The sequence below is a fragment of the Sycon ciliatum genome, chromosome 10 (genome assembly GCF_964019385.1).
Source record: "Sycon ciliatum chromosome 10, ocSycCili1.1, whole genome shotgun sequence".
In the NCBI taxonomy this organism is placed as follows: Eukaryota; Metazoa; Porifera; class Calcarea; order Leucosolenida; family Sycettidae; genus Sycon; species Sycon ciliatum.
In genome coordinates, this window is record NC_088652.1 from 1,615,758 (window position 1) to 1,638,938 (window position 23,181).

Sequence of the window (23,181 nt, forward strand, 5' to 3'; positions counted from 1 at the left end):
CAACAACATTGCCGGTTGGTTGTGTACCGCAAGTGACTTTACTGTCGTGTGTGTGTGCGTGTGTGTGTGTGTGTGTGAAGCTGTTGAATGGTGCAATCCCAGCACAAGCTGCTATGGCTTCTGCTGTAGCATCGCTATCATCGCCTCTGGCGATGGGCGTCCAATGGTGTGTAACGGGGAGGCAGCATGGTGTTCTTTGGGCCTAGCTTCGTTCATAACTTGCCAACACTCTTTACCCACTCATCCACAACACCATCTACTGTCCTACAAGAGTAATACTCCTGCCGCACCACCATCTGCAATGTTGCACTCATAGAATAGCCAGCGCCCGAATGAAAGCAGCCATGACATTGTATGACAGAGGACATCGATGTCCTACACATCTACATGCAGCAACACAGTTGCAATGCTCTTACCATGAGTACATAATTTACCCCCCCCCCCCCCCCCCCCACAGTGTGCAACACCTGATCCAGCTATGCATAGGGTCTTCTTGGTCGAGCGTAATCATGGTACAGTGTAATCGGATCTTTCTGATGTCATGCGTACACTCCACACCAGCGCAAGGCCGGTCTCGAGGCTGGGCACCGTTGTTTTTGATCCGAGAGTACCCGCGATTCCCCGGGTTCCCCTCAGATGTGTACGGTATTATGACGCAAAAATCCGATTACGCTCGACCAAGACCCAATGCAGAGCTGGATCAGGCGTTACACACTCTGGGGGTTATGTACTCTTTCTTGCTCTTACTCTGTCACAGGAGAGTCCCTCGATAAGCTAGCTCCCACTATACAGCATTTTCATCTTTTAAAAAATATCTAAACCAGTCAGTCAATCAACGTACTGAAGGCATTGCACATGCAGGGCCAGAGGAATGAGTTTGGGAGTGGTCCGGGGGACCTCCCCCGGGAGAAATATTTAAAATTTACGTGAAATAGAGCGAATTTGGGCATCACTTAAGGCTCCAGAAAATGCAGAAAATTATAGTAAAAGAACACAAACACAACTTTTTTTATCCATATCATTAAAGCCATACAGTGCCGGTCACGGAATCCTGAGCTACTTCAAAGCACATCACACGTCGGCAGTACAGTCGAGTCATGTACCTCTGGATTTTTTTACACCGGTTTTGCACGAATCACATGGACCATCCAGCTGGGGAAAGTGGTCCGGCCATGGCCTGACCGGTTCCGCCGGCCCTGACATGTGTTGCTGTATGTAGGACATCTCCTCTGTCATACAGTCAGACCTCTCTTATCCGGATCCCTCACCATCCAGAAGAAAATAGCTGGCTACAGATGTACAGCATACATAATGCAGCCAACAAAACCGTTGTTCTATTTCCGACTGCAGTATCATACTATCTCAAACCATCTGACCAATAGAAGAACAGCTGCATGCTGCTAGTATTTGCCATAATCATGGTTTATGAATGCAATCTCATTAATTTTATTAGTCATAAGGGGGGGGGGGGGGGGGTACACCCAGACTCAAGGGAAAGGATCAATGATAAAATTCATATTATGGTACTACAGTATAATTGTGATAGACATCTCTCTGATCATGTGATATCTCTGAAGCCATTTCAACATGTGCGTATAAACTAAAAAGATGACAGTCATGATGACAGCACCGAAGCCATGGAGATCCACGCCATGCACGCATTCATGCATTCAAAGATGCGGCTCAGCACCACAGTCAACACAATGACTGTCATTTAGTGCATTGACACACCATGCACACAGGGCACACAGGGCAACGTCTGGCTTTGTAGCACAGCTTCATGGCACAGCGATGGCAGGTCAAAGACGCAGCTCAACTGCACACTTTCAAAGATGCAGCTCAACTGCACACTTTCAAAGATGCAGCTCGACAACACAGTCGATGCTGCGTCGGCACACGGGACACGGTCGGCCGTTGCACCAGAGTTTCTTGGCACAGCGGTAGCAGGTGACGCAGTGCGCCGTGCGTCCGTGCACCACACAGCCAGTGCGTGCTGACACGCAGCACAGTATACACACGTTGTCCTCATCACCAACGCCACGGCCGCCATTGCCATCATCGCCATGGGCACCGCTCTCGTGGTCATGGGAGTGACGACGCTTACGACTACGACGCGTTTTCTCATCGGCACTAGAGCCTCGAACGTGTTCAAATGCAATGTCATCTCCGGTATCTACGAGGCCGGTTTCCAGTGCGGTTTGCAACGGTTGACTACCGCAGCCGCTGTCCAGTGATTGGCTGGGGTAGGGTTCACGGTGTGTATCCTCATCCTGTGTTGCCATGACATCATCACGTGAATGTAATGCCGGCGATGATGATGTCATCACATGGCTCAATGACGCAATGCCCGGATCTGGCGACATTGCTGCTGGGCCGTCGGACGACGATCTTCCGTGTTGTTCATGCGTACTGATCGGGTCATGCAGTGCAGACTGGGATAAGTCTCCATCCTGTGTTGTTGCATGGTGAACAGTGCAAGGAGGCAGCTCCATGCCAATAGTGCTTACATTGTGGCTACTTTCAAGTACATGTACCTGATTCTCCATGCTACTACGCATGTCATCCGTCTTTGAACGGGGACGAGTGTTGACCGATTGAGTATGCAGTGACATTAGGTCATTGCCATCCCGTCCGTCAGCCTCGTCATCCTCCGTGTCGCTGCACAGCACGGCATCGTGAGAGATCGGCGACGGGTAGGTGTACTGCACAAGAGAGCGTTGCTGCGACGGTGTGTCATACGATTGCTGCTCTTCATGCTGCTGCTGCTGTGCTACTGTTGCTGTTAATGATGTTGTTGTTGATAGCTGTGATGATGCGGCAGAGACCACCACGGCACAGTCCCGCACCGGGTTGTAATCCGGACGGGCTGCGTAACACGCCGGACAACGCAGGCGCAGCGGGTGATTCATCATCGTACACTCGGCGCACATCCAACGCTCTCCGGCACTCGTGTCACGCTCTATCTCCTCGTCATCGTCCATCACCGTGTCGACCAGCGACTCGACGACGTCAGGTTCAATATCGCCGTCCCCTTCACTGGCACTGTAGCAGTATGACGAGTAGGAGGCGATGTCGTACTCAAACGAAGACTGTCGACGGTGGTGGTGATGGTGGTGGTGAGAGGCTATGCTTGAGGTGACGTCAGACACGCTGCCAGCAGCCATTGTTGAGTCTTCTACCGCTTCTCCCTGAGTAGCCACCGTGAGCGGAATCTTGCCCTGTTTCTGCAGGCGGCATGCATCGCCACCGAGATGGCTCGACCGTGCAGCCAGTGACGACAAGGACAGCACTGCGGGCGCAAACTCGGCCGGCGGTTTTGACACCACCTGCTGCGCTGCTGCACTTCCGATCATTACACCTCTGTTGACGGTGTTGTTGCTGCTGCTGGTGCTATCGTGGCTAGCTAGCGTGTGACCATCCAGCGCAGACCGTTGTGAGTCTGCACTTTTCTGCTCACACACATCATGCTGCTCATGCTGGTCAGTAGTATTCACCTGAGAGCATGCGCCAGTAGAGACAGGTTGCTGATCTGAATCACTGCTACTGATCAACGTCAGGAAGTGCTGCTGCATGAGCAGCTCAGCATTACTCTCAGTTGATGTCAGTGTTGGCAGGGTAGCGGCTCCATCACTCTCGCTTGATGTTGGAGTTGGCAACGCAGTAGCTGCATCATTGTGACTTGATGTTGGAGTTGGCAACGCAGTAGCTGCATCATTCTGACTTGATGTTAGAGTTGGCAACGCAGTAGCTGCATCATTCTGACTTGACGTTAGCGCTGGCAACGCATTTGGAGTATGCATACTAAAGTCTTTGCCGGTGCCAGAGTCAACAGTGTGTTTCACTGCGGAGGTGTTAGAGCTGTTGTCTTCTTCATGACGACCAACGGAGACGATTGTACCGTGAGTACAGTCTGGCATTTGTTGTTGCTGCTGGCGTTCCACCACGTGCACAGCGCTAGCAGATCTTTCTTGCTGTGTGAGTTCACTGGGTGCTAGTAGTTCCTTCCACTGCTGCAGGTGGTGCTGCGCATGTTCTTTTGGCTCGCCTTGTTGTTTTTGTTGTTGTTGCTGCTGCTGTTGCTGTTGTTGCTGTTGTTGCTGTTCTTCTTGATGCGACACACGGCTACCGGATGCTCTCGGCCTTAACTCCTCGTGTCGACTCTGTGCCCCGTCAGTTCCCAGCAATTCCAGGAAGTATTGTTGTATGAGTTGATCTGCTGAGCTTAGCACAGGTGACCTGCAATCTCGGCGTTGCCTCTCACTGTGGCTAACACGTGTGGTAGCGCAGCTGCTATTGCCGTGTTGTTGCTGCTGCCCTTCTTGTACTTCCTGCTGCTGCTGCTGCTGTTGTTGCTGTCCGTAGTGCTGCTGCTGTTGCTGCTCTCTTCCTGGTGGTGTCACGCATTCCGGGTAATCATTGCCGGTGGCGATGTCTGCGCTGCCTTGACGCTGGCTGGTGCGGGGGGATGTCGCCACGTGATCCAGCACATCTTGACCTTGCTGCTGCCGCTCATTCGCAGAGGCTGTTGTACCATCAGCACCGGCACTTGGACCCGCGGGGAAATGGCTACCATCACTGGCATCAGGCACTCGGTTCCCGGCCTCGTTGCAACTCGTTTCATTAGCACTCGTGCCACAGTCACGGTTAGCAAACACTCGAGTCCCATCCTCGTTGTAACTCGTTTCATTAGCACTCGTGCCACACTCACGGTTAGCACCGGCAGAGTGGCAGCATTGCCGCGACAGGCTCTCAGCAATCTCAGCCTCGACGGAGCGGAACAGCCGAGCACACTCCAGCGCCTGCGGGCAGAGCTGCTGGACATCCACCGTGCACTGCTGCGTCCATGATGCGCCTCTGTGCAGCTCAGACGACGCACGGATGCTCGCGTTCGGACAAGCATGATCACTACGGTCAGGCGTAGGCCACAATGTTGAACCTTTGACTGTTTCCTGTGCAAGCTCAGTCTGTGCCACAGCCAGGTGTAGTGGTGAAAGATAGCGCTGCATCAGACGCAGCAGGTTGGACTCGAGAAGACGATACAGGGACACGATGCTCTGCTGAGTATCGGTGACACACTTCAGCATGTCGGGATTGGTTTCCGCCGCATCCGTGTCGGAAAGCCAGTCGATGGCCGCCATGCGTTCACGAGCCGCTCGGATCAGTTTCATTAATGATTGCATTCGTGACTGCAGATGTGCTGGAAGACCAACCATGAGAGGTACTCGCTGCCGCACAATGACACCAAGTCTTTCGATTTCGTCCAGCGCCTGGTCATGAGACAGGTGACGCTCTTGCTTAGAAGGGTGGTACCGGGATGATGTGGCTGACAAATCACACTCTGATCGCTGCTCTTGCTTAGAAGGGTGGTACCGGGATGATGTGGCTGACAAATCACACTCTGATCGCTGCTCTTGCTTAGAAGGGTGGTACCGGGATGATGTGGCTGACAAATCACACCCTGATCGCTGCTCCTGCTTAGAAGGGTGGTACCGGGATGATGTGGCTGACAAATCACACTCTGATCGCTGCTCCTGCTGCTGCTTAGAAGGGTGGTGGGATGATGTGGCTGACAAATCACACTCTGATCGCTGCTCCTGCTGCTGTTGTCGCTGATGATGTTGCTGCTGCTGCTGCTGTGGCTGCAGTTGTTGCTGCTGTTGTTGCTGCTGCTGTTGTTGCGGCTGTTGTTGTTGATGTTGCTGCTCCTGTTGCTGATATTGTTGCTGCTGTTGCTGGGGTTGCTGCTTCTGTTGATGTGGGTTCTGTTGCTCCTGTTGTTGTTGCTGCTGCTGTTGTTGATGTTGCTGCTCCTGTTGCTGCTGCTGTTGTGGAGAGTGGTAGTCGTTGGTGTACTGTTCGTGCGGATGCTGCATCAGTTGTAGCATGGATGAACTCAGGACCGCACTGGAGGTCGTCGATATGGACTGGCTGGGTGTGGAGTTATGGCCGATCGTGGGGGGCAAGCCACTGTCATCAAGCAGCGCAGTGCTCATGCAGGATGGAGACTGTGTCTTTGCTGACAAGAAATCACCACCGGCACAGGGTACAGCCGACACGGGACGTGGCAGACAGGGCCGCTTTGCCGCACCTGCAGCCGACGACGAACCAGCTGACGAGTGGTGTGGTGCCTTCAGGTTGATAATACGTGGTAGAACACTGGTGGTGAGGGGTTCTTCAGGCTGAGACGCGTATCCAGCTTCGCCTTTCTTCACGTCTGTGTCTGCTGATTGTAGCGTTCTGCTCCACGAATCAACGTGAGGCGGCCAAACGACCAAATCCAAGTCAGGGTCGAAGCTGAACAACCCAGTCACGGCACCACTGTCTGAGCGAATCAGGCCGGGCTTGCGATGTGCGTAGGAACGCCGTGAGAAGTCCTCGCATTGCTGGCGATGCTGATCAAGAAGCTGTGAAACGTCGACGAGCTGCTGCAGGAGCAGGTGCATCTGCTCGACAGCACGGACCCCAGTCTCGCAGCGCCGTGCCTCCCATACTAGCTGGGTCGGTGACACGGGTGCGGCTGAGCTGCTGCTGCTGGTATGTAGCAAGTCCTGGCGCTGAGAAACTGCACAGACACAGATAGACAAGTGAACACACACGGCATGCACACACACGGCATGCACACACACACACGCATGCGCGCGCACACACACACGCACACACATACACACACACGCATGTGCGCACACACACACACGCACACACACACACACAGGTGCGCACACACACACACACACACACACACACAGAACAGGAAACATTCTCCTCTGGCATTACAATACTATCACACACCGTGGACAAAGTGGAAATAAGGTACTTTCTCATGAAACAAAACTTTGTGAATTGATCGAGCTGTCAGTTCTAGTGAAGTGAGCTCTGAGAAATCGAGCCGTACCAACGAGTGAGACTCAACAGTTGCAAGATTTTACAATGATAGTGTACAAGTGTCCATGCTTCATAGGAAGTTTTATGGACCCGGTTTCTTCATAATAGGACCTTTAGAATGCGTTTGAATCCGTGGAGAACATCATAGTGCAGGCGCGTGCCCCGTATGGGTTCCTGGGTGCCCAGAACCCCCCTCCCTCTTTTTTCGCTCAAAATGCAGGATTTTGCTTCATTTGTTGAAAATTTTCCCGGGGAGGCCTCCGGACCCCCCCCCCCCTTGAAGGGCACCGGCGCCTGTAGTGGGCTTGCTTTGCACTGAAAGAGGTACGGCTGGGTGCAATAACCACCCAGACTGGCGTGAGCCTTGTTGTACATGTGGCTGCACGTGTTGTCTCTTTCTCGTACCTGCTGCTGTATTTGTGTCTCTGTGCTGCTGTATTTGTGTCTCTGTGCTGCTGACCTGTACATGCTGCTGCGCTGCTTTGTTGTATTGCTGACACGTGCACCTTTTTGTGCTGATATGATATCGAGTACACCAATTTTTGTGCTGATGAGGGCACCAATTTCCGCTATCATGCTTCCTTTTGCCATGTCAGTTGTCAGTTCTCCCGTCGGATCCTGAGGTGTAGTAATGAAAAGCTCTCTCTCTCTAGAAACAGAGAGAAACCACTTGACTAGTCCGTTTGATGTGTGGCGTGGCGAGGGTATAGTCGAGGCAGCTCGTTCTCCAACCGAGACGACACTTGTGTCCAACACTGTGGATTCGGAGAAGCTCCCTGTATGTTGAGCATGCGCAAGAAACACATCTACCTCTTTGTTCCCCATACAACATAACAAGAACACAACTGTCCCATCATAAAAATGTGCAGGGGGACTAGCTCACATGGTAGAGCGCTCGCTTAGCATGCGAGAGGTACCGGGATCGATACCCGGGTTCTCCAGGCAATCCTTTTTTCCTCTCCCTCGAGTTGCATAATATTTTCTCGGCAGTACGACTCATAGCAAGAGCCCATAACCCCCTCCCCAAGAGTGTGCAACTCCACAACAGGGTATGCGGGAGTTGCACACTCTTGGGGGAGGGGGTTATGTACACTTCGTCGTTTTTATGCAGCAATGCTCCTTGCACCAGTGATTTACGACATTTGTACAGGGTGTCAACACATCACACGTTTTCTTTGTACTAGTTTGTACCAGATCAAATAGTGGCTTTGTCCAGCACAGGGTCAGATACGTCTGGTAATACGTGTGCATTGAAGTGCATCATAAGAATGACGTCAACTTGAAATTTTGTCGGGACAGCACCCACAGTGGAGTTGCACACTCTTGGTGGGGGTTATGTACTGTTGGCTGAACGAGTGCACATAGCTGTTGTGTGTTTTCTTACCGGCTTTCAATACTGTGGCCGTGGCCTGCGGCTCGTTGACAGCAAACTTGGGTAAGTTGACAGTGATACCGTGCTTGATCACATGACACTCGGCTGATAGCAGTGGTCTGAACAAATATACACAAAGAGGACAACAACAGGATGTAACGATACATGCATGTATTCAATCTCCTCCTCTGGGGCATTGTTGAACACAAGAACTGTGCACTGAGAAACAAGGATATGCTCATTCTTGACTTTTCTGCTGTCTCTACTTTCCTGCTGTCTCTACTTTCCTCCTGTCTTCACTTTCCTGCTGTGTCCATTCCAGTTTGATCTCCGGGATCGTTATCAGCAGGACCACACTTACGCACAGAGGCCGGGTGGTGACACTCTATTTTTTCTCTCCCCACTTTTTCCCCCCTTTTCAATGCCCTCAGCTGATACTGAATAAACACAGCGGCTATGCATCAATAATATGCAAGACAGCATGTTTGAGTGCTACACGTATTCCAATACGCTGTCACATGATAACACATTCATTTTGGTGTAACTCTAATTTCAGTAATTATTTCGGTAGAGAAACCAGTCACCTACATCTGGATTAAACATAAAAAGGCACTCGAGTACGTATGCACTGTATGCGAAGGGAATGCTGGTCAGCCAATTCGACATTACGCCTTACAACTGGCAGGGCCCCCGACAGTGACCTAGTGTTGAAACGAGCGTATCTATAACAAACGAGCGATCAGTTCCACTAACGAGCAAGCTATCGAGCGAGCTAACGAGTTTCATTGATGTGGCAAATATGATTTTTTCAACATATTTTTTTCTAAGTTCGATTTTTTTCAGCTGGTTCAAATAATCACCGCCGGCATTTGGGGTTGCTACTGCTTCACTTCGGACTGCTGTTTGGTGTCGAGATGTCTTTTCAGCGCCGTCGTTGAGTAGCCTTTGTAAAAATAGACCGTTTTGCAAAGATTGCAAGTAGCCATGGTCTTCGCTGCATCGCGGGAGAAAACTTCCAAACGACGGAGCGTAACTTTCACTCGAATGGAGAGGTGACCGAAGCATATCCTGCGACAGGTCAGCAGATGCGGAACAAGACGTCAGTAGAGTCCACCAAAGCTGCAAAGACAACTGAAACAACTCAAGTGTCGTGCCGGCATACAGTCACTGTAACTGCGAGTGATTTTCACTTTGCGCGGGACTGGACTCTCGATCGACCAGGGAGTTGTAACATATTTTACAATATGTGCAAACGAGCTGGTCGCACAAACGAGCCGAGTTTCTGGCGAGGGAGCTAACGAGTACCCGGTGAGATCGTTTCAACACTACCCGACACTGAAATTTCACTATACGTAAAAGTACAGGTTATGAAGTATCTGTAAGTGCCACCTGCCTGGGCAACTGCTGTGAAGGTTGACATGTGCGTGCGTGTGCGACGAGTGCACGGGGGCAATACGAGTACATGTGTGCTCAGTCAGGTATTTGCGTACATGATCTCGTCGAACGTGACGTAGCGTGTTCCCGGCGGTGCAAAGCGCCACAGCTGGCACGTCTTCAGGTCCAGACGCGCCGAGGAGCGGCCGCGAAGGTGCCGTGTGATGCCGCTCTCACGCAGATGTTTGCTGATGACATAGTCCAGCTGGGAAGAAAAGAGACAGACAGGATCGCACACCACACGTGGGCATGCACATGCATACAAAACACACATTCACGTATGCACACGTGTACACACAAACACACACACACACACACGTACATACAACCCGAAGATCAACCATGATCCAGTGTTTACTTTGAAAACTGCACAGACCGGACTTATTATTGCTCCATCAGAGAAAAAAAAGAAGAAAAAAAGGATTGCCTGGAGAACCCGGGTATCGATCCCGGTACCTCTCGCATGCTAAGCGAGCGCTCTACCATGTGAGCTAGTCCCCCTGCACAGGGTAAACATATCGTATTATCTCCATTATGCTCCACGTTTATATTTGTTTTCAACCAGTCCGGACCCCGGGCTTCTACTAGAGACTGGGCTTACAAATTTTTCAACAAAGACAGAAAACAACAATACGGTCTTTGGGCAGGCACGAAAGATGAACCTGGCAAAGAATGCACAAGGGAAGGCGGCAGGACCTATACGCCACAAATCAAGACCCTGCAGACAAACTACGGTATCTTATTATTATTATTAGAGGCATTCCCGCGGCAGCGTCAACCAAGCAGTTATGCTTGATCCACACGTTCGCTTATGCTGGACATTGAAACAAAGCAGATGTAGACAGCTCCTAGAGAATGGGGCTACAAAACCAATGATTGAAGTTAGTCCTTCAGTAACATGGAGCGTCATAAAATCTACCCACGGATAAACCTGCCTGATTGTGCCGAAGGAAAAATGCCGATTTCAAGCAGTAACATAACAAAGAAGGCATGGATCATGACCCAAAACTGCAACTTTCAAATGTGGACCTAAGTATTTCGAGCAGTGCTCGACACCCCCGTGTGCTGGAGGACCGTGCGTTGGAATGAAGCAGCTGTGTTCGCTGGAGAGCACAGGCATTGGCACTTGAAAACTTGCCAAACAGTGAACATATCGATTCTGTTAACTGCTCGGGTTCTCCGTTCTATTTCTCGGCGTTAGAAATGACATACGACCGTGCAGGTTTGACTGTATGTATAGTGCAATAGCAATCGTTGTAACTATAATTATGAGGATTTATCGGACCGTAGCAATAGCGATTATCCGAACTGATAGAAACGTCTTTACAGTACGATTTTGGCGGTATGTTTTGTATTGCAAAGGCCTTTCTATCAGTTCGAATAACATACATCATCACCTAGGTAAAGACAAAACATAGCGAGGGCTCCTGGGCTTTCAAGCCCTCTCGTTTTGGCAGTACTAAAAAAGATGTTCTTCTCGAAACCTCGCTTGGCCCCGAAGATACGATCTAGGTCCCAGCCAGCCAACATACACGTGATGCTATTGTGCCACAATGTACTTACTCCCTGGAAAGTCTAACGAGTCACAGTTTTACAGTAGGTCATTCATCGAGCAGACATACAATGTAAACAACTGGTGCTAAACTTCTCATGCCTACTGATAAGAAAATGGGTTTCTTTGATGCAAAGCCTGGAGAGGTGTTCTGATAAACTATACCCACACACACAAAGTCACTGTTTCAATATGTTGCCCAAAAACCCCTCTACGACACATGTACTCCCGTAATACAATCCTGCCTGCGAAATAAAAGAAGAAAAAAAGATTGCCTGGAGAACCCGGGTATCGATCCCGGTACCTCTCGCATGCTAAGCGAGCGCTCTACCATGTGAGCTAGTCCCCCTGCTTGCTACATACCGTCACCATCGATGGTCTTCATATTGGACAACGGTCACATGATGTGGTGACAAGAAGGCGGCTTGCACAAGGGAGTAAGTACAGTTGCGCTTGGTGAAATCCGACCCAAAGTGCAAAGCTGGCACCCTGGACCAACTGATTACATCACTGTATGTGTACATGTGTACGCCCAGCCACATTCGGGCCACTTCCAGGGCGTCAAGGGCCGTGGAAGTTGAGGGCTCCAGGTTTGCACGTTGGGTCGGATTTCAGTGAGCGCAACTGTACATTGTAGCACACTAGCATCATGTGCATTCTGGCTGGCTGGGACCTAGATCATATCTTCGGGGCCAGGCGAGGTTTCGAGAAGAACATCTTTTTTAGTGTTGCCAAAACGAGAGGGCTTGAAAGCCCAGGAGCCCTCGCTATGTTTTGTCTTTACCTAGGTGATGATGTATGTTATTCGAACTGATAGAAAGGCCTTTGCAATACAAAACATACCGCCAGAATCATACTGTAAAGACGTTTCTATCAGTTCGGATAATCGCTACGATTGCTACGATCCGATAATTCCTCATAATTGTAGTTACAACGATTGCTATTGCACTGTACATATAGTCAAACCTGTCAAGGCGACCACTCGGATAAAGCGACCACCTGTCCAAGAAGACCACTGAAACTAGGACCAAGGGATGCTATTTCCTGTCCAATGAACCTGGATAAGGAGACCACGTGGTAACAGAGACCACATTTTGAAGGTCCCTTGAGCAGTGGTCGTCCTAGACCGGCAGGTTTCACTGCAGTCAAATTCAATGTACAGTGAAACCTGGGACTAACAACCACCCCTTGCGGTCAGAGATAGCGGTCTTTAGTGGCAGGTGGTCCTTAGTTAGAGGTTTGCAAAGCACAACCATAATTATCATGAACGTGAGACCGTCCGTGCCTGGCGAAGTACCAGGGGCATGATCGATTGGGCGAATCCCGAGCAAGTGCGCTCCGAGTGAGCGTCATCGTTTGGCCGAATCCGATCGAATCCGGAGTAGGTGTACTTGGAGTGGAATCCGACCACACCGGCCCTCACACCGGGAGAGGCTGGAGTAGAAATGGGCTTTGGCGTTTTTGGACAGCTTTCACAGAATCTTTGTACGATATGCGTACATTTTGCGAACTACACCCTTGTTTTGTTCGATTGGGCCAGCGTTGCTCAGACCACACCGCCAGGTCGCACTCAATTCGATTCGCCAATCGATGACACGGCCCCAGGCTGGTCGCTGGTCACGGTAGTCTTTAGTTACAGGTTGTACTGTACGTGAAAACACGTTTTTGGGGGTGAAAGGGTTTTTTTTTTTTTTTTTTTTTTTTTTTACTAAGGCCACAGCTTCCAATCATGACATGGTTAATCAGGTAGCCTGCGTATGCACACTGTCATTGCTAGTACTATCCTAGTTCCTGCCGCAGATCTGCTCCTTCATCGACAAGCTTGCATTTTCCCAGCCATTGGAACACGCAGGGGGACTAGCTCACATGGTAGAGCGCTCGCTTAGCATGCGAGAGGTACCGGGATCGATACCCGGGTTCTCCAGGCAATCCTTTTTCCTCCTTTTTTATATAAAAAATCTCACTAAATATGATGTACTCGGATGGTGAGCCAATTTAATTATGGTAAAAAAAGGAGAAGGACAAAATGTTAAGAGTTATGACTAATTGTCAACCAACGTATCCAGATCATATGCAGTCAGTAGGGAGGTTTAGTCCCACGTAATCCGTGGGTACTTTACGTGTGTGTACCACGTGATACTCAGTGACCCACGTACAGACGTTTTCTGATTCACGACATACCGTGTATGGAGGCTCACCCACGTTCCGCCAGAACGTGGGTGAAAATCAGAATGGAGTGCATTGTGCAAGCTGTGAAGGTGCTCAGCTGAAGAAGTTTCCGAAGTACGAAATCAAAATACTGGATGAGCTTCGTAGGCCGGGGTAGCTTCGTCGGACCAGGTTTTGGCCTTTAGCTTCATGCTTTTGTTTGTTCCGTGTGACTAAACACAACATTGCAACGTGGGTGCCCTTCATCCACTTTACGTGGATCACCCACGTACGCGTTTCCGTTACGTGGGAACTAAACCTCCCTATTTAGTGCGTCAGGTTGCTGAATGTCTCAGTACTCCTTGTCAGTTTTGTGACATTTTGTCGCACTCGCTGACTGTATATGATCTGGTTACATTGGTGGACAGTTAGTCATAACTCGTAACATTTTGTCCTGCTCCTTTTTTTTACCTTAAATATGATGTAATCCCGGAATTTCGACGTGACGGACACCCATGCAGTAAACGTCACAAGCTGTACACTCTGGGTTTCATGTAATCTAATAGACCAATCCCGAAAAGATTGTCTGGGTTCGAAAGGGGGCATGTCACCTGAGAGTACACTGTACAACACATACATGGCACTACCTGATCAGCATGCGGCACAGGACGTGTTTGATAGTTCGCGTGTGAATGCGAGGGTAAGTACACGGTTTTCTCGTTAGTTGCATGCAAGAGAGACGATGCGACAGAAAGCAAAGCCCTTTGTAGTTTTCTCTCTCGCACTGGTAATGGTCTGCTGTTGGAGTTGAAATGCTAAGACATAATCCTTGTTTCGCTCTTCTGGGTAGTGTGAAGAGGTGTCAACGAACATGTAGAGCTCACTTTGATGAAGTAGGCAAGGCTGTGAGCGCTATGGCTCAAAGCGATAGGCCCTAAATCTTACGAGATATTTCGAGTGCTATTGTTTGTTGCGAGCGCTTCGTCTTCGATGAGTCCTGCCTCTTTCCTGGCCGCTCCCCTCCTATAGGACCAACCACGAAGTGACTGTACTCACCTGCAGCCGATCAATGTTATATTGCACAAGAAGATATCGTTTTCGCCAAGCCAGTGCCCCACCAAAGACCATCGCCGTGTCACACCGTCGGAACGAGTTCATGATGAGAAACATCATTCGCGGCATTCGCGCGAGCGTGATGAAGAACTATTTCGAAAGACAACATAGTCTTTACCCCCGGGACGACAACTATGCGCAAGGGGAGAATGTCACCAGCGACATCAACGAAGACGACGGCAGTATTTCGGAAACCTTGAGTCAGCGGAGGTCGTCCAGCTCCTCCGCGACCCGGTACATGTACAGTATAAAATTAATGACATGTCGACACGAGCGTGCGGAAACACAGCATACACTGTAGTAATGTTGCGAGAGTTTGCGGAAGGAGTCCAAGTCGGGAAATCCATCAGCTCCAAAAGCTACCTGTAGGTGGGCGATGAGACTCCAGCTTCAGACTACAACAGTCAGGACTTGTAAATAGTTGAACTTTGTGAAGCAGCAGATCGAGAAGTTAGCTGAAATCGTAGCTGTTGCAGTATGTCGGCGCTATGTAGCTTGCATTTTTTACGGAGAGTCGATCGCCACGCGAATGTTTCTCTCCTCACCGAGAGCTAGCTGGCCTCCAAACTCCGTCAGGGTCTGCCTAAGGTACCGAAGGTCCTTTGACTAGCTGCTGGCAGGACTCCATCAAATCCTTTAGCTTCAGCTCGGCGAGCAAAAGTCTCTCTCTCCTCCGCCATTAGCTGACACACACAAACTGAATACAAAACGATGCACTTCACACGTGCTGGCTTGCACGCGTGCCCCCTTTCACGAACCCAGACAATCTTTTCGGGATTGGTCTATTCCAGAAATTTTAGGCGCTCAATACTTTCGATTTGAGGGCAAAAGGCCGGGTTGGGTGAACGGAAATTTTAGGTACAGAGAAGAAGTTTCCTATTGGATTACCGGTATGTGTGTCAGTGTTTGTTCGGTGTATTGACATTTTGGGATATGAAACAGATGCACCGAAGGTACCGAAAATATAAGTATACTGAAAATTTGTGAAAGTACAGTACTCTTGATATCGCCAAGAGTAGATAAACAAGAGTGTGCAACTCCGCATCTCTTCCACACAATCTGCAGATCCCCGGCCCATGGCGGAAATTTTCGTTGACGTCACTACTTTCAGAAAACATGACGCGTGTCGTACTGAGCACGCGCATTTTGCCGCAGGGAAGTGTGAGAGCACGTGCTGGGCACCGACCTTGTAATGTAAAGCCCGGCCAAGTGCACGAGGCAAAACTATTTCCCAAAAGACTCGCAGCGCGTGCGTCGTAGAAAAGATTACGTCAACAAAAATTTCAGTTGCACACTCTAGTTTATTTACTCTTGATATCGCCGATAAATGAATCTACCGACTCACTCTGTACACTTAGCTCCCATAAGATAATCCCCTCTACTTCATCACCATGACATCATCGGCATAGCCTGCTCTTTGCTAGTACTCCGGCAAGTACTGTAAATTTAGAAATTAGATCAACTAGCCAATAGGATGGCAACAGCCGTACCTCTGCTTGTGTCAGCCAGGTCTTGATGGGTATCAGCGGTGTTAGTAGCAGGCTGGACAGCGCTCGACTCAGCACGTACTGGGGATAATGAACATACACACGCACACGCACGCACACACACACACACACACACACACACACACACACACACACACACACACATGCACGCACACACATGTGCACACAGCCTGTGTTGGACTTTGTTCGGGTTCTTGACCCCTAGATTCTCCAGCACTCGCAGCTACCACAACGAGGGTGGTTGGAAAGGCATTACTGTATATAAAAAGGGCTTGTAAGTGCAACAGCACAAGCGAAGAAGTGGACCTATCGGTCGACTTCAACGCGAAAATGCACATAATAATAATAAGTGCTACATCACACAGAGTCTCATACACGGGAAATGATTAAACAGAACTGACATTCGGGTTTCCTAATACATGTACCAGCAACGCTATAACATACGGTCGTGGCCAAAGAAATCAGAGCCGTGAGCCGAAACCAACATAAGTCTCCTGCGGCCTCTGCGGCCCGCGCATGAGTTTTTGCACCGTGCATGATGGAATTGGCAGGGAAAGGTGGCGGCACTGCTTTAGTCCATAATTATCAATATTTTACACAAAACGAAAAAAGTTTCGTTTATGTGTGGGTGGGTCGGGTAGAGTTTCGTTATGAAACATGTTGATAGCTGAAACGTCAATCTATTCCAGCTGTCAAGTCAATATATTTTTCGTTCAGGGGGTCAGACTAAACTTTTTCGTTTCATGAAAATTATCGATAATGCCGGATGGTCCCTTCGGCTGGCAGATCTGATTTCCTTGGCCACGACTAGACTCTACAGTAAAACCTGTCAAGGCGACTACTCGGATAAGGCGATCACCTGTCCTAGAAGACATCTGAAACAAGGACCAAGGAGATGCTATTTCCGGTCGAATGAACCTGGATAAGGAGACCACCTGATAACAGAGACCACGTTTTGAAGGTCCCTTGAGCGGTCGTCTTAGACAGGTTTGACTGTAAGTTACATGTACTCACGCCACTCTCCAGGTCGGTGTTCGGGTGGAGCTGCGTAGGCGGTGACAACAGACTCGTCGTGCCCGGCCGGACATTGCTTGCCATGGCAACGGTGGCACGCTACTGCTGCTGCCGTCGCTGCAAGAGGTGCTGGCAACACGTACGCTGTCTTGGCCCGCACCCGTCACACGCCGTCAGGACCTGCTCATTGGCGACCGTCCAAGAGGCTGTGTGCACATGCCGACAACACAGACAACACACAACATCATCAACTCTCTACACAAGTCACCTCACCAAACCTCGGAGCTCAGCCAAATTCGCCGTCAAATCGTTTCTATTCTCGTGTCGAGTACAGCATAACGTCATGAGCCGCCACATTGCACGATGTACGCGCACATACATGCTTTCAGTACACTTTTATTAACGGTAGTATTACGGACGTTTAAATCAAGCGATGTAATGAATGAAGACAGCTCAGTAAATTTTATAAACTCGTTTATTTGCCAAAAGGATAACACACATTTTCAGTATGGACAGTTGGTTGCCCGTTTTGGCAACCAGCATTTTCATGTTCCTACCCCCCACAAACAAAACAAAAACCCGAGATCGTTATGTTTTAGGTAAAATGGCGTCAACATAAAATTACCCTATGTGGTCTTTAATACAGTATCAGGTTTTTCATCACAGTAGCTTTTCTTTCTCACTTGCTTTGTCAACAGCGACCCGGTGAACCAACCAGTACAACTGCGAGTCATCTCGTGCAGCAGTTTTCCTCCCAGCAGGAAGGCCGAATTCGGCGCTAAAGCTAGCGAAGTTAGTTTGCTGTCAGCGATTCCGAGGAAACGAAATTATTATTTACACCATTTCGCAGCTAGCTCGGCAAAGACGATCACATCACTGGTTCATGCAAGCGCTAGCTAGCGAGGCTCCTCGCGAACGGTGCCACAGATAAGTTTTGGTTGGTCAGCTCAAATAAGTCAAGCAAGGCCACTAGCACTCCGGAGAATTCTAGAACAATCATTTTCCTGAAACCTGAAATAATAATTGCTATAAATGATGATAATGAACTGGTCTGTGATGTTCACTAGGCAATCGCTAGAACATGCACTAACGCAAACATGCGGCTAGAAATTTCTCCTCATGGCCTCAGTGCAAAGATCACAACACATGATGATTGTATGTGATCCCGGCCCCATTTACTGCGAGAGAACGCTACACAAAAGGACTCGCCAATATTGCTGCAATCATGAGATACATTTTTCAATCAAATTCCCCGAAACAATCGGTAGGGATATTCCGACAAGGAAATCGGAGAACTATTTACTTGCGCTTACCCAGGAGGACCAGAGGTGCAAAGCATCTGCAAGCCTTCAAAGAAGAAACTGTGTTGTCCAACGATCGTTGCGTAAGTTTTGAAATAAAATTCCTGCCCGCCTCATCCACCACCTCTCTTGGGATGAGTTGAAGACATGTTCGCTAGCCGTTTCGCAACCCTTTTCGGTATGATCTGACTCAGTCAAAGACGTGTTGCCACATGTTTACCTGCTAGCTGCTAGTGCTAGTGTCTGACTAGTGATCTTGTCGTTGACTCAGCTCAGCTGTGCATCGATTTTTAGACCTTGACTCTTGCTTGAGTTGTCAGTTGAGTCTTGACTGACTGAGGAAGTGCATGTGAGTGACTCACGTGCACAGACAGACTCAGTCTCAGTGCACACTCGACAGCTAGCTAGCCTACACAGAGTCAGTACACCTGGTACACTGACCACCGCCACTACTACTAGTACTAGTACTAGCGCTAGCTGCACTACTCTCAATCTCTCATCATTTTGATTTTGATATTTTTGATACACGTACACGTAATCATGACATGCGGCGGTCAGTGACCATGGTGACTGACTGTGTGAACAGTGAAGATCATCATCATGATGTAAGTACTGGCACTGAAGTCAGTGTCAGTGAAGTGAAGTCATCATGAATGATAGTACATGTAGTACAATCATACTGTTGATAGCTGGGATCTTTTACTGATTAGTCTAAATCAGAGAATAGGTGGGGGGGGGGGGGGGGGGGGGGGGGGTGCTAGAAAACATTCACGGATAGCAGTCTTTTGTCAATACAGTGAGTGTATCCGTGTTGCTCATTATTCAAAGTATGAATGTTCCTCAAAGGGAATTCCGCACTTCACCGTCACCATGGACACAGTGAAGTGCGGAAGAAGATTATTCAGTATTCTTCCCTGGACGGCTCAGAGCTGGAGTCTGGAGACGAATCTTCGCTGTTTTCCAATATACATTGTTCATGTACATTGTGGTTAGAGTCTCTGAAAGGTATTTTCTTCTTCCTCTTCTTCATCTCAATACACTCACTGACACTCCATGCACGGGCGACGGGAATCCACTCGAGGAGGCACAAACGCACACACACGCACGCACACACACACCTTGACCTTGACCTTTGACGCCTCATCTCCAGTGGAGATGATAGGCTACTGAGTTGGGCAGTACTTGATGTGACGCTTCAAATCGCAACTTCTCATGCGCAGTGAAAGTCCTTCGGTGCACACACACACACACACACACACACACACACACACACACACACACACACACACACACACACACACACACACACACACACACACACACACACACACACACACACACACACACACACACACACACACACACACACACACACACACACACACACACACACACACACACACACACACACACACACACACACACACACACACACACACACACACACACACACACACACACACACACACACACACACACACACACACACACACACACACACACACACACACACACACACACACACACACACACACACACACACACACACACACACACACACACACACACACACACACACACACACACACACACACACACACACACACACACACACACACACACACACACACACACACACACACACACACACACACACACACACACACACACACACACACACACACACACACACACACACACACACACACACACACACACACACACACACACACACACACACACACACACACACACACACACACACACACACACACACACACACACACACACACACACACACACACACACACACACACACACACACACACACACACACACACACACACACACACACACACACACACACACACACACACACACACACACACACACACACACACACACACACACACACACACACACACACACACACACACACACACACACACACACACACACACACACACACACACACACACACACACACACACACACACACACACACACACACACACACACACACACACACACACACACACACACACACACACACACACACACACACACACACACACACACACACACACACACACACACACACACACACACACACACACACACACACACACACACACACACACACACACACACACACACACACACACACACACACACACACACACACACACACACACACACACACACACACACACACACACACACACACACACACACACACACACACACACACACACACACACACACACACACACACACACACACACACACACACACACACACACACACACACACACACACACACACACACACACACACACACACACACACACACACACACACACACACACACACACACACACACACACACACACACACACACACACACACACACACACACACACACACACACACACACACACACACACACACACACACACACACACACACACACACACACACACACACACACACACACACACACACACACACACACACACACACACACACACACACACACACACACACACACACACACACACACACACACACACACACACACACACACACACACACACACACACACACACACACACACACACACACACACACACACACACACACACACACACACACACACACACACACACACACACACACACACACACACACACACACACACACACACACACACACACACACACACACACACACACACACACACACACACACACACACACACACACACACACACACACACACACACACACACACACACACACACACACACACACACACACACACACACACACACACACACACACACACACACACACACACACACACACACACACACACACACACACACACACACACACACACACACACACACACACACACACACACACACACACACACACACACACACACACACACACACACACACACACACACACACACACACACACACACACACACACACACACACACACACACACACACACACACACACACACACACACACACACACACACACACACACACACACACACACACACACACACACACACACACACACACACACACACACACACACACACACACACACACACACACACACACACACACACACACACACACACACACACACACACACACACACACACACACACACACACACACACACACACACACACACACACACACACACACACACACACACACACACACACACACACACACACACACACACACACACACACACACACACACACACACACACACACACACACACACACACACACACACACACACACACACACACACACACACACACACACACACACACACACACACACACACACACACACACACACACACACACACACACACACACACACACACACACACACACACACACACACACACACACACACACACACACACACACACACACACACACACACACACACACACACACACACACACACACACACACACACACACACACACACACACACACACACACACACACACACACACACACACACACACACACACACACACACACACACACACACACACACACACACACACACACACACACACACACACACACACACACACACACACACACACACACACACACACACACACACACACACACACACACACACACACCATTGGACCATTGGACGCCCATCGCCAGAGGCGATGATAGCGATGCTACAGCAGACGCCATAGCAGTTTGTGCTGGGATTGCACCATTCAAGAGCTTGCAAGGCTGAAGAATTGACCGCCACTATTCAGCCTGGTCTACACCACACAGCTATGAAGTGGCTTTTTCTGGCCAGTGAATCCCTACTTTTTGGTCTTTTTCATTTTTTTCATTACACACACACACACACACACATACCCCAGACTAGGTGTTGGCGGATAATGCTGGCATTATATCGAGCATTATACGCCACCCGGAGCATTACGAGCATTATAAAGCATTACGAGGCCAAAAATGGCATTATACGACGTTCTACATGACTGCATAGTAGATCTACACACATCCTCATGTATAGATTTGTATCGGCTATAGCGTTGGTCTTTGATTGGCAACATTTATTACTATACGCGATGTATTACTATAGAATAGTCTACAACTAATTAATATTTTACTTACAAGCGATAGACCACCGCACGCATCATGCATGGTACCAAACAGATCGTGGCACGCAGTGCCAGGCCCAGCATACTGCATGCAGTGCCATGCCAGTAGCTAGCTGTGGTCCAGCACAGTGTGGAAACTCTCGCAGAAACTTCCGGTCCCGGAAGTCTATCTTCGGCCAGCAACTAACTAACTACATAGTCATTGCTTACTTTTTGAAGATCCAGGTAACAACGCCGAACGAACGAAACAAATGTGAGCCAGCATGGAACGGTGGAGGTGCGCACACGCACATATTCCAGACCTAAGTCCTTACCCGGTTAACCGTCCACAATGTTACAAAAAACATTTTTCATCGAAGCAAGAGTCCATGTCTTTGTCGAAGAGTAACGCTGGACTTTCAGCGGACATTGACCATTGTGTAAGACCAGCTAACTAGCAGCCAACGCTGATGGCTGACTCGCCGCGATGCCGTTCTTGGGATTGGGAGGAAGCTGGGCTTTCTCCAGATGAGCTTTTGGCGGAGTCCTCTGATGATAGTGACGTCGTCGAGTTGGAAACTGCAGATCCTGCCGCGATAGCGAGGAAGCGGTCTTTTCAGAAAACAGCTATTACCAAGTCTGAAAATGTTTCCAAAAGGACGCGAATAGCTCATGGACAGAGCACTGAAGTGGCCATCA

The 23,181-nt window shown here is 49.3% G+C and overlaps 1 protein-coding gene and 4 non-coding genes across 5 annotated transcripts; 2 read left to right on the top strand and 3 right to left on the bottom strand.

Moving 5' to 3' along the window:
• Positions 1-1,251: 1,251 nt before the first annotated feature.
• On the bottom strand, positions 1,252-18,503 carry LOC135825902 (uncharacterized). Its single transcript, XM_065338534.1, has 6 exons — positions 18,337-18,503; positions 17,024-17,229; positions 15,992-16,069; positions 9,745-9,893; positions 8,267-8,373; positions 1,252-6,562 (listed from the first exon to the last, which is right to left on the bottom strand). The coding sequence occupies exons 2-6, from the start codon at positions 17,105-17,107 to the stop codon at positions 1,854-1,856; spliced, it is 5,127 nt and encodes a 1,708-aa protein (XP_065194606.1). The 5' UTR covers positions 17,108-17,229; positions 18,337-18,503; the 3' UTR covers positions 1,252-1,853.
• Positions 7,751-7,823, top strand: Trnaa-agc (transfer RNA alanine (anticodon AGC)). The gene has a single exon. It is a non-coding gene; the product is annotated as a tRNA-Ala (tRNA).
• Trnaa-agc (transfer RNA alanine (anticodon AGC)) lies at positions 10,117-10,189 on the bottom strand. The gene has a single exon. It is a non-coding gene; the product is annotated as a tRNA-Ala (tRNA).
• Positions 11,517-11,589, bottom strand: Trnaa-agc (transfer RNA alanine (anticodon AGC)). Its single transcript has one exon. It is a non-coding gene; the product is annotated as a tRNA-Ala (tRNA).
• On the top strand, positions 13,092-13,164 carry Trnaa-agc (transfer RNA alanine (anticodon AGC)). The gene has a single exon. It is a non-coding gene; the product is annotated as a tRNA-Ala (tRNA).
• Positions 18,504-23,181: the final 4,678 nt, after the last annotated feature.

Coding starts and splice junctions, on each gene's coding strand:
- LOC135825902 (XM_065338534.1), bottom strand. CDS start 17,107: ATGGCAAGCAATGTCCGGCCGGGCACGACGAGTCTGTTGTCACCGCCT. Junction 8,374..9,744: donor GTCACGTTCGACGAGATCAT/GTACGCAAATAC, acceptor ATATTTGTTCAG/ACCACTGCTATCAGCCGAGT. Junction 6,563..8,266: donor GGCCACAGTATTGAAAGCCG/GTAAGAAAACAC, acceptor GTGTCTGTGCAG/TTTCTCAGCGCCAGGACTTG.